Source organism: Elephantulus edwardii, unplaced genomic scaffold (assembly GCF_000299155.1).
Source record: "Elephantulus edwardii isolate Elephantulus edwardi_28Jun2011 unplaced genomic scaffold, EleEdw1.0 scaffold00010, whole genome shotgun sequence".
Lineage (NCBI taxonomy): Eukaryota > Metazoa > Chordata > Mammalia > Macroscelidea > Macroscelididae > Elephantulus > Elephantulus edwardii.
This window is the reverse complement of record NW_006399760.1, coordinates 96395-111213: the sequence shown is the minus strand read 5'-3', so window position 1 is coordinate 111213 and position 14819 is coordinate 96395. Positions and strand designations below refer to the sequence as shown.

Genomic DNA, 14819 nt, shown 5'->3' with positions numbered 1-14819 from the left:
GGAGAAGGGTGCAACAATGAATGAATGGAATTCCAAAATCTCTGTAGATGTTCATTGAAATGAAAAATAAACAAACTAAATTAAAATAAAAAAATGATGATCATAAAAATTCCAATGGAATTGATTCAAGATCATATCTTTGTTCCTGTGGAATTATTTTTATTTTTTTCTTCCTCAATCTGAACTTGTATATGTGTAATTGATGATCTGACCCAGAGTCTGTCCCTGGTGTAATTTTGACTACCGATACTGAGCTTCTCCAGCTATTTCTTCCACAATGTAAGCACATCAGGTAAAATCCACGTGTAAAGTCATCTTTTGTGTCTTTTAGAAAAGGTATTTGCAATGAATAAATCTTTGTAAATAAAAAATTCAATCATTCTATTTCCAGCTTCATTTCCATCACCAAGCCCATATTTCCCAGCTACTGTTCCTGCTTCACTGTTTTCTACTTTTGCATTCCAGTCAGCAATCATCATTAATGAATCCTGATTGTAAGTTCAGTCAATTTTGGACTGCAAAATTATCAATTTTTTCCTCTTCAGCTCTAGACGTAGGAGCATATATTTGAATAATAATAGTGTTAACATGTCTTCCTTGTATGCATATGGATATTATCCTATCACTCACAACACTGTATTTCAGGATTGAACTTGAAATTGACTTTTTGACTATGAATGCAACACCATTCTTTCTCTGTTTTTCAGTCCCTGTATAGGCGGGCATTTGTATTTAAAAGTTGGTTGGGCCTTCAGTCCTGGTATTCATTGTGCTTGGAGTGAAGGTTGTTCTAAGGGGTGTAGCACTTGTCTTTCAGTTTGCTGTACTGAGATAACTTGAGGTTGCTGGTTACTGAAATCTGTGCCACTGGTGTATCAAACGCTATAAGGGTTTCCCATCATGGAAAGGTTTTGGTGGAGCTTCCTGATTAAGACAGACTAGGTAGCAGGATGTTATTTACTTCCTAAATAACAGACCTTTGAAAACCTTATGAACACTAAACGAAAAGGATAGTTATAGTAGTGTAGTGGTAGAGCCCAAATTGGAAGTCAGTTGAAATGAGGAAAATCAATAACAAACATTGTGTAACAATTGGAACATGGATTATATGTAGTTTGGAAGTTGGAAAACTGAAAACTGTTAAAATGAAATAGAACACATGAATATCGACATAATGAGATGCAATGGACCAGCTTCGGACACTTTAAATCAGATAATCATATGGTATACTATTCAGGAAATTAAAAACAGAGGAAGAATGGTGTTGCATTCATAGTCAATTTCCTGGGTAGAAAACTGTAGAAAACTACTGAGTCATATGGTTTTATATTCAATAAAGTGCATTCATTAAAAGTAGACCTCTCAATAAGTTTTGACAAATTCATATACTGTGTAACCACTCCCAAAATCAGGATATGATGACTGCATTATAGGAAGTCCCCTCATGCTGCTTCTTTGGTGCCCTCTGCCCTAACCCCACCACAGGCATCACTGATCACTCTTCTGTGATTTCCATTTGGTTAGTTTTTCTAGAAGTTCAATATACAGTAAAACCTGTGAAAGCTGGAACCTGTGTAAGGCAGAAACTCATCAGAGAAGAAAAATTCAATATTTTCCATGAAAATGAGTGACAGAAAAGTGGGATGTAAAACTGTCCCCTGTCAGAGGTGAGAAACTTGTGAAACCTGGAAAACTCAAGAAGTCCCTTGCAGTTCCAGCTCTCACAGCTTTCACTGCACATATTAGCTCTAAGTCTAATATTTTGAGGAACTGTCAGCCTCTAGCTGCACAATCCTACACCCCCACTAGCTGTATATGAGGAAGCCAATTTCTCCACATTCTCCCACTGTTATTGTCAACAATTTATCTCTTTTTAATTTTTTTCCTATGGAAAATACTTCTGTAACAAAATAATTGCTATTTCAATCCAGTCGTATGAATTTATGTTCTTCATGTGGGGTGTAATATGAGGATAATATTTTCATGTATGACATTGACATCTTTGAGCCTCACAGAGCTCAGGAAAGACCTAGCAGTAAGTTCTCCTCTTAACCAGCAAAAATGGCTCTCCACTTGGTTGATGTCCCCATTAGCTGAAAACCTACATTTCTTTAGCAGAGTACCTGGTGGACTGCGTGCCTTTGGGTTGGCAGTGCAACACCTTACCACTCAGCCACCAGAGCTCTCCAGTGACTATGTGCAACTAATAAACTGCTGTCAGTCTCACTGGTCCAGGGCCAGAGGTCTTGTTTGGCCATCTCATACTACTGAGGGCCTTTACTAATGGTGTGGATTGTTGTTAAATACCATCGAGTAGGAACCACCCACTGCTGACCCTCCAATGGGTTTTCAGAAGCAGTAAATTGTCGAGAGGAGACGGCCCATCTGGCAGAGCAGCTAGAGGATTTGTACTGAGTACCTTTGTAGCTCCTTATGACTAAGCCACCAGAGCACCCAGGGGACAGGTTAGAGATGTGGTATTCTGGCTTGTTTTAGATGTTTTACCGGATGATGGTTCCATGATATTCCCTACAGTAGTATATACTTTAAACCTACATATAATAGCTGCTGACCTCCAGCAAGTTCTCAGAGGCTGTATATTGCATGGGGGGAGATTGCCCATCTTCCTCCCTCAGAGCCACAGGTGGATTCGAACCTGCAGAGAGACCCCACTTCTGGGGGAGCAGCACACACAACTCCTTACCACTAGCTCACCAGAGCTCTTTCAGATAGTAAGGGATTAAAAAAAAAAGAATTTAATTTGTGGCAGGTAATCTAGTGGTCTTGGTGAAACACAGAATAAAGCATGAGAAGAAGGAACACAGAATATAATTTTATTCCTCCTGATCAAGATTAAAAATTAAATATGCAGAGCATTTTAACAGAAGTGGGCAATTTTTAAAAGTAATTCTTTAAGCATAAAACCTTCTCTCAAAATGAGATAGCTTTTCCTTTCTTTAGGCTGGTTGTGGCGGTTTATGTCAATTTGGCCATGAGTCTCAGTATTATGTAACTATTCTATATGTTGTAAATTCTAAAACCTATGATGCGAAAGAGGCAGGATTACAGGCACTTAAGGAAGCTCTGGTGGTGTAGGGAGTTGCGCTACTAACCCCAACGTGGGGCATCTATGCAGGTTCGAATGCACCAGTGGCCATCTCATGTGTGATTACAGCCTCTGAAAACCCAGGAGAGGGTCTGCTCAGTTCAGACTCGATGGCAAGGAGTTGTGTCGTTGTGGCTGGGCAGTTGCGCAGCTAACCCAAGAGCCTTGCCACTCGGGCAGTCCGATCCCCAGCGGCTCTGCAAGAGGAAGATGGGCAAACCCCTCGGTGCAATTTACAGCTTCTGGAGGGTCCCGAGGCGTTGTTCAGCGCCACAGCAATGCAGCTTCATGACACAGGCCGCCCTGATCAGAGGCCAGGTGAGGCAGGACGGGCTAAAAGACAAGAACAGTGGGGTGACTGCACGGAAAGGAGGCGTCTTTGCAGGAGGATGCTGGGCGCTGGATGCTGTAGCCTCCCTTATCTTCGGGAAACCTGAATGCAACGCTAAGTCCTCACCAGCGCAAAGGGTGTGGAAAGTGGTGCGGAAGGACTCTCTAAGGGGTTGGACGCCCTGAGGGATAAGACGCTCTGCGAGTTAGGACGCTGTGAATGAGGACTCACCCGGAGGAGCAAACTTTTCATGGTAGATCTCATAAGCTTGTCTGTGCGCCTCTGCCAGGACCTGGAGACGCGAAGCTCGGGACTCCTCCTGGGGGAGTCCCCTTAGCACTGCCTCTAGGTCGCTGAACGTGAACCAGATGTCCACAAGGTCCCCGAAAGCTTCGAAGGCGTAGGCGGCGTAGTCGGCGAAGACGCGTGCGAAGGCCGGGCCGGCGGGCGGGAGGGCAGGCGCGCGGGGCAGCAGCACGACCAGGGGCCGCAGCCCCGCGCCCGCTACCGCCCGCAGGTAGCGCCGGTAGCAGCGCACGGCGGCGGCGTCCGAAGCCTCGGGGCGCGCCCACGGCAGCAGTACCTTGTAGTGCGTCACATGCTGCGCGCGCAGCCGCGCCCAGTGCGCCCGCAGCCAGGCGGGCAGCGGCAGGCGGCACACGTCCACGACCTGGTCATCGGCCGCGGCCCGAGAGCCCTGCCTTCCCAGCAACAGGTCGTTAGTTAGGGGACCAGCGGCTGAGAGGAAATTCCTGTCGGACTCCCAGTCGAACCCCCAGCATGAAGAGCTTACGAGGACAAGGGAGATGAAAACCCAAGGCAGCTCCATGTCCAAAGAAGCGCACAGACATGGGGTGTCCTTGCTTTATAACGCCAGCTGAGGCTGTAAAATACCGAGTGATTATTAGTGCCTAATGTTTAACCGAGTTATCTACGGAAATGAAGCTATTCCATGGTTAATCAATACCATTACTATCAACATGGTTCATAATGTCATGGAGTCCGGACTGACTCCTAGCTGAACTTCCATTGGGTTTCCAAGGCTGTAAACTACAAGTTTGTTCATCTTTGTCCAGCTGAGCCACTGGTGGATTCCAACCATCAGAGAGGAGACAAGTCTTTTGAGTTAGTGTTAACTCCCTAACTAGCACTCTAATCTTGAACAAACAGGTTCAGCCTGGAGAGGGTGAGACCAGGCTGCTTCTTGGAAGCAAAGATTCTAAAACTTTGTATGACATACTACGGATATGTTGCATCGAAAGATCAGTCCTTGGAGGGACATCATGCTTGGGAGGGTGGAGGGAAAGCCCAAGAGAGGAAGACCCTAGATGAGATGGATTGATTCAGTGACTGGGGTAATGGGGGTAGGTATGTCAGAGACAGTGAGATTGGGACAGGATGGAGCAGGATTCAGAGTTGTTGTAGATAGTGTTGCTATGAGTCTCAGGCAACTCAATGACACATAACAAACAACCAATCTGAAAACTGGGCCAACAGGCAGTATCATGATGGACAGTGAAGAGATTAAGATTGTGAACAGCTTTAGCTTGCTCGGCTCCACAATCAACACTTGGTACCAGCAGCCAGGAAATCAAAAGACATATTGCATTGGGAAAGTCTGTCAGGAACTTCTCCAGAGTACCGAAGAGCAACAGTGTCAGTCTGGAGACTAAGTGAGTCGGACTCAGGCCATGGTCTTTGCAATTGCTTGGTATGCATCAGAAAGCTGGACAATGACAAGGGATGATAATTGATGCTTTTGAGCTGGCATGCTGGAGAAGAGTATTGAATATATACTATGGACTTCTAGGAGAAAAATCAAGTTCATCCTGAGACCAGGCTGCTCCTTGGAGGCAAAGATTCTGATCTGACATTATGTGGCCATGTTGCAAGAAGGAACCACTCCTTGGAGAGGGACTTCATGGTTGGGAGAGTGGAGAGACAGCACAAGGGAGGAAGCCCCTCGATGAAATGGATTGACTCAGTGACTGGAGTAATGGGGGTAGATGTGCCAGACAATGAGGTTGGCTCAGGATAGAGCAGGGTAGGGTTACTACGAGTCACAAGCAACTGGATGTCATATAACAACATAAAAACAATTTGCAAATACCCTTTCAGCTACTGTGTTTTCTTCCTCCTTCACCCCATATTCTGGTGGTTTTCCAACACTCACAATGCCTGCATTGGAATCTCATCTGATAGCCCCTTAATCTATCTGTACCCTCACATTCCTCATTTGTAGAATAGGTTTATTGGTGGCTTGTGAAGGTTAAATAGGTACTTTTTCTAGAGTATATAGAACAATCCCATCAGTGATAGCTATTTTTTATTGTTAGGTGCCCTTGAGTGGAGTACCCTATGAACAACAGATCAGAATCTGTCCTATCTTCCTGTGCCATCTTCATCTCCAACACAGAAGCCCATTGCTGCAGTCACTGTGTTAACCCATCATTGACCTTTCCAAGCCTACTATGCCTTTCCAAGGAATAGCCGTTCCTCCCAACTTGACCAAATACACAAAAATGCAAACGTGCCTGTTTTTACACATCACTATGAGTCACAAGCGACTCGACGGCACATAACAAACATCTCACCCAACTGAACATCTATAGAATCATGCCTTCTGCTTTCTTCATTTCACTCAATAGCTTAGAATGCTGTTCATATCAACAGATGCATAGCATTCAACAGTAAAGATAGACTAGAACTTAACCTTTCGCATATTTAACACAGTGTGATTCTAATTTTCAATGTGTTGCCAGAAGAATGCTGCAAATATCCTTATGTACATTTTTGTCCACATGTGACACCATTTCTTTAAGATTTCTGGAAACTAAATTGGTGGTTCAACATTCATGCTCATCTAAGTTTTAAAATTGTCTTCTACCTAAAATGTGTTTCAATTTCAACTGTGATGTTGCTGTTCCAAAGGCCACACCTCTCTGATGGTTTGACTCCACCACTGGCTCTGAGGGAGACATGGACAGTTTGCTCATTTGTGATACACAGCCTGGACACCTGACAGAAGGTCAGCTATGGGTCAGTTCCAACCCAACAACAAACCTCCAGAAAGAAATGTGCCTAAATATCTCTGCCTTGCTAAGTGATTATAAAACATGAATTTTTGACACTGAGGTATAAAAATACTTCGGTTTTCTGATTAGAGATGTAGCTTTTTATGTTAATAGGTCTTCCCTCTCAAATTGTCTATTATAACAAAAATATTTTAAATGTTAGGTACTAAGCAATGTTTACATCAACATAGCCAAAGTGTCAACTGTTGCTGTGTGCCATCAAGTGAGAACCAACCCACAGCTGACCCTCCAGCAGGTTATTCAGAGGCAGTAATCACACAGGAGGCGGCCCATCCTGCTGTAGAATAGCTGGTGGATTCGAGCCACATGCCTTCACGACTGCAGCAGATTCTTACCACTAGGCCATGTTGGCACCAGCAGTCAGGAAATCAAAAGACAAATTAGGTAAATCTGCTGTCAGTGATCTTTCCAGAGTACTGAGAAGCAACTCAGAGACTAAGGTGACCAGTTCGTGGTCTTTGAAATTACTTGCTATGCGTTAGAGAACTGGACAATGACTAAGGATGACAGAAGAACTGATGCCTTCAAGCAGTGGTGCTAGAGAAGAGTACCATGGTCAAGAGAACAAACAGGTCTGTCTTAGAGAGGGTGAATCCAGGCTGCTCCTTTGAAGAACCTTCATATTTGGCTATACATTTAAACTCTGCCTTACATACTTTGGACATGTTGCCAGGAGGGACCAGTCTCTGGAGAAGAACATCATACTTGAAGAGTGGTGGGACAGTGCAGGAGAGGAAGACCTTGGATGATACAGATTGACATACTGAGTAATGAGGTAGGTGTGTCGAAGTCTTCCTCTGATCCTGATGTCACATTCTTCAAAGTTCATCTCGAATGATTTAGCATTCAGATAGAATAGGTATGGAAAAAGGATAAAACTCTGATGCACACTTTTCCTCCTTTTAAACCATGCAGTGTTCCCTTATTCTGTTTGGACAACTGCTTCTTGGTTTAGGTATAGGTTTCACACAAGCACAATTAAGTGCTTTGGGCTTCGCATTCTTCTCAGTGTTACCATAACTTGTGATCCACGCAGTCAAATGCTTTTGCCCCATCATTTAGGATATAGAAATTCTGCACTAGAAACTGTCCTGAGCCAGGGTAAAAGAATACACTTTTTAGAGCTGTGGACCAGCAGCAGTGGTGGACCAAAATGTCAGACACCAGCAGGCCTGGATGCTGCTAGGAGGGAAGGGTACTGCTGAAGGAACAATGAAGGGGAGCTGTCCAAGGCTGCCAGCTGAGAGAATAGCCTGTGATGTGATGAGCCTGAACCACCTCGGCCGTGGCACGCTTGGCCACGTCAACACTTGAGGAGCCCAATCATCTGGGATTAAACCTTTAACAGTTGTGCGGCTAACCCAAAGGTGGTACATCTCCACCAGCAGCTTCTTGGAGAAAGACTGGCAATCTCCCATGCTATTTACACATTAGCTGAGTGGGTTTTGACTCTTGAGCCCTAGGTGTCACCAAATGGTCTGAACCATTGTTACCATGTACCATCGATCTGGAACCCATTTACAGCTGACCTTCCAGGTGGGTTTCAGAGACAGTAAATCACAGATTACCCATCCTTCTGTGGAGCAGCTAGATTCAAACCACATGCCATTGGGATGCCAGTGCATCTCCTTACCACCAGGACACCAGAAATCACTATGCATATAGTACATTATCTTGCTCTTAACTTCCTACTCACCAGGGCAGAACTGGGGAAGAAAGGCAAATACCCCAATTAAAGGAGTGACTTTTTCCTAGGTTTAAAATATTTCTTTGGGCAAATACTTAGCCATCAAGTTGGAATGGGTAGAAGAGCTCTTCCTAATGAAAGTGGGGGAGGAATCTCTTGCGGGCTTCACTAAATGCCCTCATCCTGCCCAGTGTAGAGGGTCTGTCTGGAGTGTGGACACTGCGCATTGACAGGGAGTATTTGTATCCAGGGTTCCTCCTCCAAAGTTGAGGCAGGCCTTTCCTAGGCTACTCTTATCTAGATGGAAACATACTTTTTGAGCTCTGGTGGCCTAGCGCTAAGAAGCTTCATTTGCAATCTCGAAGGCACATGGTTTGAATCTACCAGCTGCTTGGTGGGAGGATGGGCCATCTCCTCCCTTGTGATTAACTACCTCTGAAAACCTACTGGAGGGTCAGCTATGGGTTGGTTCCAACTCAGTGATGCTGTACCACCACCACCAAGATATTTTTTGGGGACAGGAGCTATATTATCATTCATCTGCTGACTATTTCCAACCCAACTATTCATGAACCAGGGGAGCATGAAACATTACTATATACAAGCTCACATATAAAGGCACCCCCCAACAGCACTGCAGGTCCCAGTCAGTATTTCATCGGTTGTTGAAAGCTGCACTAGGGAGCGCGACAGCATGAACAAACTGATCACTGCTAAGTCTCAGGAACTGTTAAGTTTCATAAACAGTAGTAATTCTGCCTAAAGAAAAGCCATAAAATTTAAAGATCACTTACAACCTAGAAAATGACAATTCTCAAAAGTGGCTAGAAACCAATTCTGAGAAATTACCCTTAGAACACAGAAGTCATTAATATAGATAAGGGGGGGGCAGAAAGACCAAGTATTTTATTTTTATAATACATCTTTGGAGAATAAAGAAGAACCGTTAGTCTTGGGAAGCCAATCCTAAAGTTAATCATGCTTTTACATCCTCATTCCAGGTTCAAATAGAGGGCAGATTCATACTCACAAGTTCATGGAAATAAGAATAATCCCACCAGTCTGACAGAATGAAATCCAACAGAGGACTATACAACAAGTTATTTTATTTTGGTAAACAGCAGTATTAGTTGGCAATAAAAGTTATTTATTCAGTAAGATACAATAAACCATAAAAGGAACAGACTTGGAAACACGTGAAAAATAAAGGTCTTAGTTATAAAAACCATACATTATTGGGTCCCAACTTCATTTGTACAAAAATTGCAGTAAAGGAAGCTTGTGTTGGGTAAAAGCACATGGCAGGACTGTGATGCCTAGACCATCCTCTCAGTTCTTATTTATGGTGAAGACCTTCCTAATGCAGCACCTCTCTCCCCAGCAGCAGCTCCCCAGGCTCCAGGGCTTAGAGCTCGGCTCCAGCTGGTAGCACTCAGTCCTCCAGCAGGTAGTTAGGGTTAACTACCAGGTAGGGATCTTCTTCATAGCTCTCACTTCCATCTGTAGAGCCTTTCAGTCCGGCCTGGGTGAGTTCAATTAGAACGTGATCCTGTGAAACATAAATATTTTCCCTCAGGTTTAGAGCTTTAGAATGAAAATGCCCCAAACACCAGGCTCGATTCTTCTGAACGTTTGTCTCCCACTTCTCAAGACTCCTAAAAAAGGACTATATTTCAATCACTTATTAAGATTTTGTTAAAACTTGCTACCATTAGGATGCTGACCTTTTCATGCCATTAACTCTTTTTGAAACATTAAAAAAAATAAATAAAATAGAAGCTAATCCACAAAGCACTGAAAAGGAATGAACTTGTAAAACACTAGACAATGTGGATGAGTCTGGAAGACATTACACCGAGTGGATGAGTCTGGAAGACATTATACTGAGTGAAATAGCTCAGTCACAAAGGGACAATTACTGCCCATTACTGTAATAATATGACTGGGCAGAAGGAGCGGGAAAAGAATGGACTGATGAAGAACACGGCACTGGATGGGTGAAAGGACAATGTGAAAGGAATGGATGATTAGGAACTACGTGTATGACCACAGCCTGGAACAGGAGAAGCATGGCAAAGGGAACTAGGGGGAGGGAGGACAACGTGCATCAGTGAATAAGCGAAACACAAACACAGCACTGAACTTGGAGTCCAAGCGGGGGGAAAAAATATAAAAGCTATTTCAAGAAATACTGTGACTTTAGTCAGATTTCCTGGCACATTAGAGCAAGTGCTGTAAGTGTAATCTCAAAAAGGGCAGAGAAATGCTTGCAGGTATGAATCTGGGCAACGACAATCCTCTACAACATCCAAGATCCCTAGCACCCTACAAACCAGGTACCACTGCAGGTCCTGGAGCTTACATACTAAAAAGGGGAACAAACCAAACACCCCAGTACACCCTGCTGGGCAGTGACAACACTGTGAAGAGAAAGCGAGGTAAGACAGGCCCCTGGGAGATATGAGTGGATGTGAGTGGACACCGGAAGGGAGGAGGGCCACTGAAGAAGGAAACTGAGGGCAAGCACTGAAGCCTTTACGTTCAGAGCGTTTAAGAACAGCAACAAAGGCAGGAGAGCTGGGCTGTTACGGGCAGTGGGAACGGTAAAAATGAATTAAAAGACGGGGGCAGTGTAGATTGTGCAGGGTTCTCCAGACCATGTGAACAAGACTGCTTAATGTAAAGAGAAGTACTGGAAGGTCTTGGAGCAGAGCAGTGAAAACAAAAACTGCCAGCTGACCAGATCAGTGGGCAAAGCGTTCCAACATAGGGAGGGGGGAGAATGGTTAGAAGACTCCTGCAGCTGGTGCCTGGGTGGAGAGGGTGAAGGGAATGGAGCATATATAGCACAGACAGGGTCACTATGCGCTAGAACAGAAAGTGGAATCAAGGAAGATCTCAGTGCTGGGTTATAGCAAATGGGTTACAGGGTAAAATGGAGGGAGAGAAGCCCGCTGAGCATGGCCCATGTGAGACAGACAAGCAAGCAGCGGATGCATGTATAGAAGGTAAAGGAGGTGAGGCTGGAAACAAGTATAGGACTTATTAGTAGATGGTTTTAAATTCACGCATCAAATGAGTTTACGTAAGTAATTAGTGTAAACAGAAAAGACGTCTGAGATCTGACAGATACCTGGGCTGTTGTCTCCATCTCTTTGCTACTGTAAATAATGCTGCAATGAAAATGGGTGTGGATGTATTTTTGTGTGAGTGCCATATTTCTTATTTCTTTGGGATATATACTAAGTAGCAAAACTGCTTAATCAAATGCTATTTCTGATCCCAACTTTATCAATGGACAAACCACTAAAGAAACTATGACTTAATTATAAATCATGTTATAAAATAAAATGTGTTACTGCTGTTGTTATGTGCTGTCGAGTCGCTTATACAACAGCCCTAAACTCTGCTCTATCCTGTGCCAATCTCACTGTATCTGACACACCCATCCCAATTACCCCAGTCACCGAATCAATCCATCTCCTAGAGGGTCTTCCCCTCCTACACTGTCCCTCCACCCTCCCAAGCATGAGATCCTTCTCCAAGGACCTGTCTCTCCTTAGAACATGTCCAAAGTATGTTAGACGGAACCCTAGAATCCTTGCCTCCAAGGAGCAGCCCGGTTTAACCCTCTCCAGGATGAATCTGTTTGTTTTCTTAGCAGTCCATGGTACATTCAATACTCTTCTCCAACACCAAAGTTCAAAGGCATCAATTCTCCTTCTATACTCCTTAGTCACTGTCCAGCTCTCTGATGCATAACAAGTGATTGCAAAGATCATGGCCTGTATCAGACACACCTTACTGAATGAAAAACTGTAAACTTTCACACACACAGAGAGAGAGAGAGAGAGAGAGAGAGAAGCTGACAGTAAGAATATATGGGCTTAGAATGAGAGAAGGACAAAAACGACAAAAATTCTCTCTGCACCATCAGACAGCCAGGACACATCCAGGACAGGGGAAGTGAGAGAGGGTGAAGCTGAGTATATGCAATGTATGGAGAAATCTTCTAAGAGCACAACAGCCTGACTAGGGCAAATGATACTGGGCAGTGCAATTAGAAGACTGACAGGAACTGTCTGCACAAGATCTGTGAAGCTGTATTTAAAATGAGATTTGTTCACCTTTTATTTAGATGCTTGGATTAAGACAAGACAGATTAAACCAGGCCTGGGGCTCTGTGAAGCAAGTGACATGAACAGAGTTCTAACCCCCCAGCTACATTCTGCACAGGGAAGATGATGCAGTGTGATTCTGCAAAGATTTATAGACTGGCAACCTCATGAGGCAGCTCTATTCTGTCTTGTAGGGTCACTGTGAGTTGGAGCCAACTTGACAGCAGTGGATTATTTCTTCCTCAAACTGTTAATGGAAACCAGGAGACGTATTACATTGGCAAAGTCTGCAGAGTGGGACCTCTCCAAACTGAGAAGCAATGACGTCAGTTTCAGGACTAAGGTGCATCTGATTTAGGCTCTGGTCTTTCCGATCAATTGCTATATATCTGAGAGCTGGACAATAAATAAGGATGACAGAAGAATTACTGATGCCTTTGAGTTGTGGTGTTGCAGAAGAGCCCTGAATATCCCATGGAGTGTCCACAAGAACAAACAAATGTCTTGGAGAAAGTGCAGCCAGAGTGCACCTTGGAGACAAGGATAATAAAGCTTCGCCCCACGTACTTTGGGCCTGTTGCTAAGAGGGGCTAGTCCTTGGAGAGGGACATCATGCTTGGGAGGATTAAGGGTAGACATAAGAGAGGAAGACCCTCAACTAGGTGGACTGACAGAGTGGCTGCAGCAGTGGGCTACAGTGTATCAGAAATTATGAGGATGACATGGGACAGGACAGGGTATAAACCTGTTGTTCAGAGTCTCTTAACTTGCCAGGCTTAAACAACAAGGATTCCAAAGAAACGATCAAGAAACTGTTCCATAATGAACCTACAAATGTAAGCCACGAGCTCCTTCCCATTAAAACCGGAGCAAGAACAGTTGTGTACGTACATAGTGTGTGAGCCGATGAATGACCTTCTCTATGATTCTCTTTTTATTTATAAGTTCCTCTTCAGAGTCTATTTCTGATTCAATCTCTTTCAAATACCAGTTAATAAGTTCGCTCCTCTTCAATGCTGACTCATCCTCTTCTGCAACAAAAAACACATTTAGAAAGGATTAAATTATTCTTCTAGCAATTTGTATTGCCCATCTTTGGAGCTTGTATATACAAGAAGATGTACACATTAGAGAACCATTACCTGCCAGAAAGCACACCTGCTGAAATAAGTTTTGCAGTGTGCAAGCACAAGCCTGAAATAAGCTGTCATATTACTTGTATTAAAGGATGCCTTACTTTATCCCTAAGAGGGGAAAAAATCTAATGAAATGGAGATTATGAGATTTTCAGGTACAAAGGTCTTTCCTTTATCTTCTTATACATTATCACATGATATTGACCAACATTGAGAAGTGAAACCCATGCATGTTCACTCAAAACAGAAAACCAAAAAAAAGATAATACAATTTATTTTAGCATCACCTCCATTGTCGACTACCTGCTTCTCAAAGTTCCAACACAAACTCAGAAGAAATCTGGACCCACCTAAATAGGTGCTACTGAATTTAAGTCTTAATATAAAACTTTCCTTAGTTGCAATTCTAGTAATTACTAATAAAGGAGCAAAATCAAAATAGGAAGTTCTCATTTTACTGAAGATGACTGCCTTTAAAAGTTATCACGAGCCCGGCTCTGGGACATAGTCTGTAGTGAGCTGTGCTGCGAACCAAAAGGTGTTATGTTTTCTCAGCACTTTAAATCCACCAGTGGTTCCAAAGCAGAAAGATGGGCAGAGTCCTCTCATGATGGAGGGTTCCTAGGTAGGATTGAGGTTTGGATCATGGCTGTGTTGAAAAGGAAATTCTAGTGGTCTGACTAAACACTCTTGATCCAAGTGCCCTCTCTCTGGTTTAAGAGTCTACGCCCTGTACTATGGACAGCTGAGGGCTGAGAATTCTATCAACTGTATTTTCCTTTATTTTTGTAAGGAAAGGAACATCCATTAGCATTAACTGCTGGGATGCAGAGAAGTGTCTGGGTGTTCATCACATCCAGTTTTAACTTTGTTCCATCAATGATGTACCATGTTTAATATTTAACTGCATAAAAGAAGATGAGAACATATATTGTGACTAAGGGGAAGAGCCGAGTAGGGACACCCCTGACATCTGTTTTAGTGGCCTATTTGCTGCCTTCTTCATACTCACTGATTCAGTCCCAGCAGAGGAAGGGAGGATATAACAGGGCTCAAACCTTGAATCTGCTAGAGGCTAGACTATGGCCAGAAGCCTACATAATGAGTCAAGCTTAGAACGTCAAAAACCCAACAAACCCAACTGGAGATCATAATCCCTGAGTGAGTTTCCCTGCTGCTTGGTTGCTATCCAGAGGTAAACAAACTTGGAAGAGCTGAGGAAAGCAGTGATGGGCAGGAACCTTACTAGTGACCGCATACCTCACTGTAACTTCTGAGGAGCTAACGTGACCCCATTTCTAGTATAGGAATGACTTTAGACTTGCAGGCTAGAAAATGAGACTTTG

The 14819-nt window shown here is 43.6% G+C and overlaps 2 protein-coding genes across 2 annotated transcripts in view; both read right to left on the bottom strand.

Moving 5' to 3' along the window:
• Positions 1 to 4266, bottom strand: part of LCT (lactase) — a 67859-nt gene extending 63593 nt beyond the window's left edge. The window contains exon 1 of the mRNA XM_006880732.1: positions 3669 to 4266. Within this exon, the coding sequence (XP_006880794.1) occupies positions 3669 to 4266 (598 nt within the window). The remainder of the gene's footprint in view (positions 1 to 3668) is intronic.
• A 5385-nt stretch (positions 4267 to 9651) lies between these two features.
• Positions 9652 to 14819, bottom strand: part of MCM6 (minichromosome maintenance complex component 6) — a 60612-nt gene continuing 55444 nt past the window's right edge. Inside the window, exons 16-17 of the mRNA XM_006880731.1 lie at positions 13229 to 13368; positions 9652 to 9768 (exon numbers count right to left, since the gene is read on the bottom strand). Coding sequence (XP_006880793.1) covers positions 9652 to 9768; positions 13229 to 13368 — 257 coding nt within the window. The remainder of the gene's footprint in view (positions 9769 to 13228; positions 13369 to 14819) is intronic.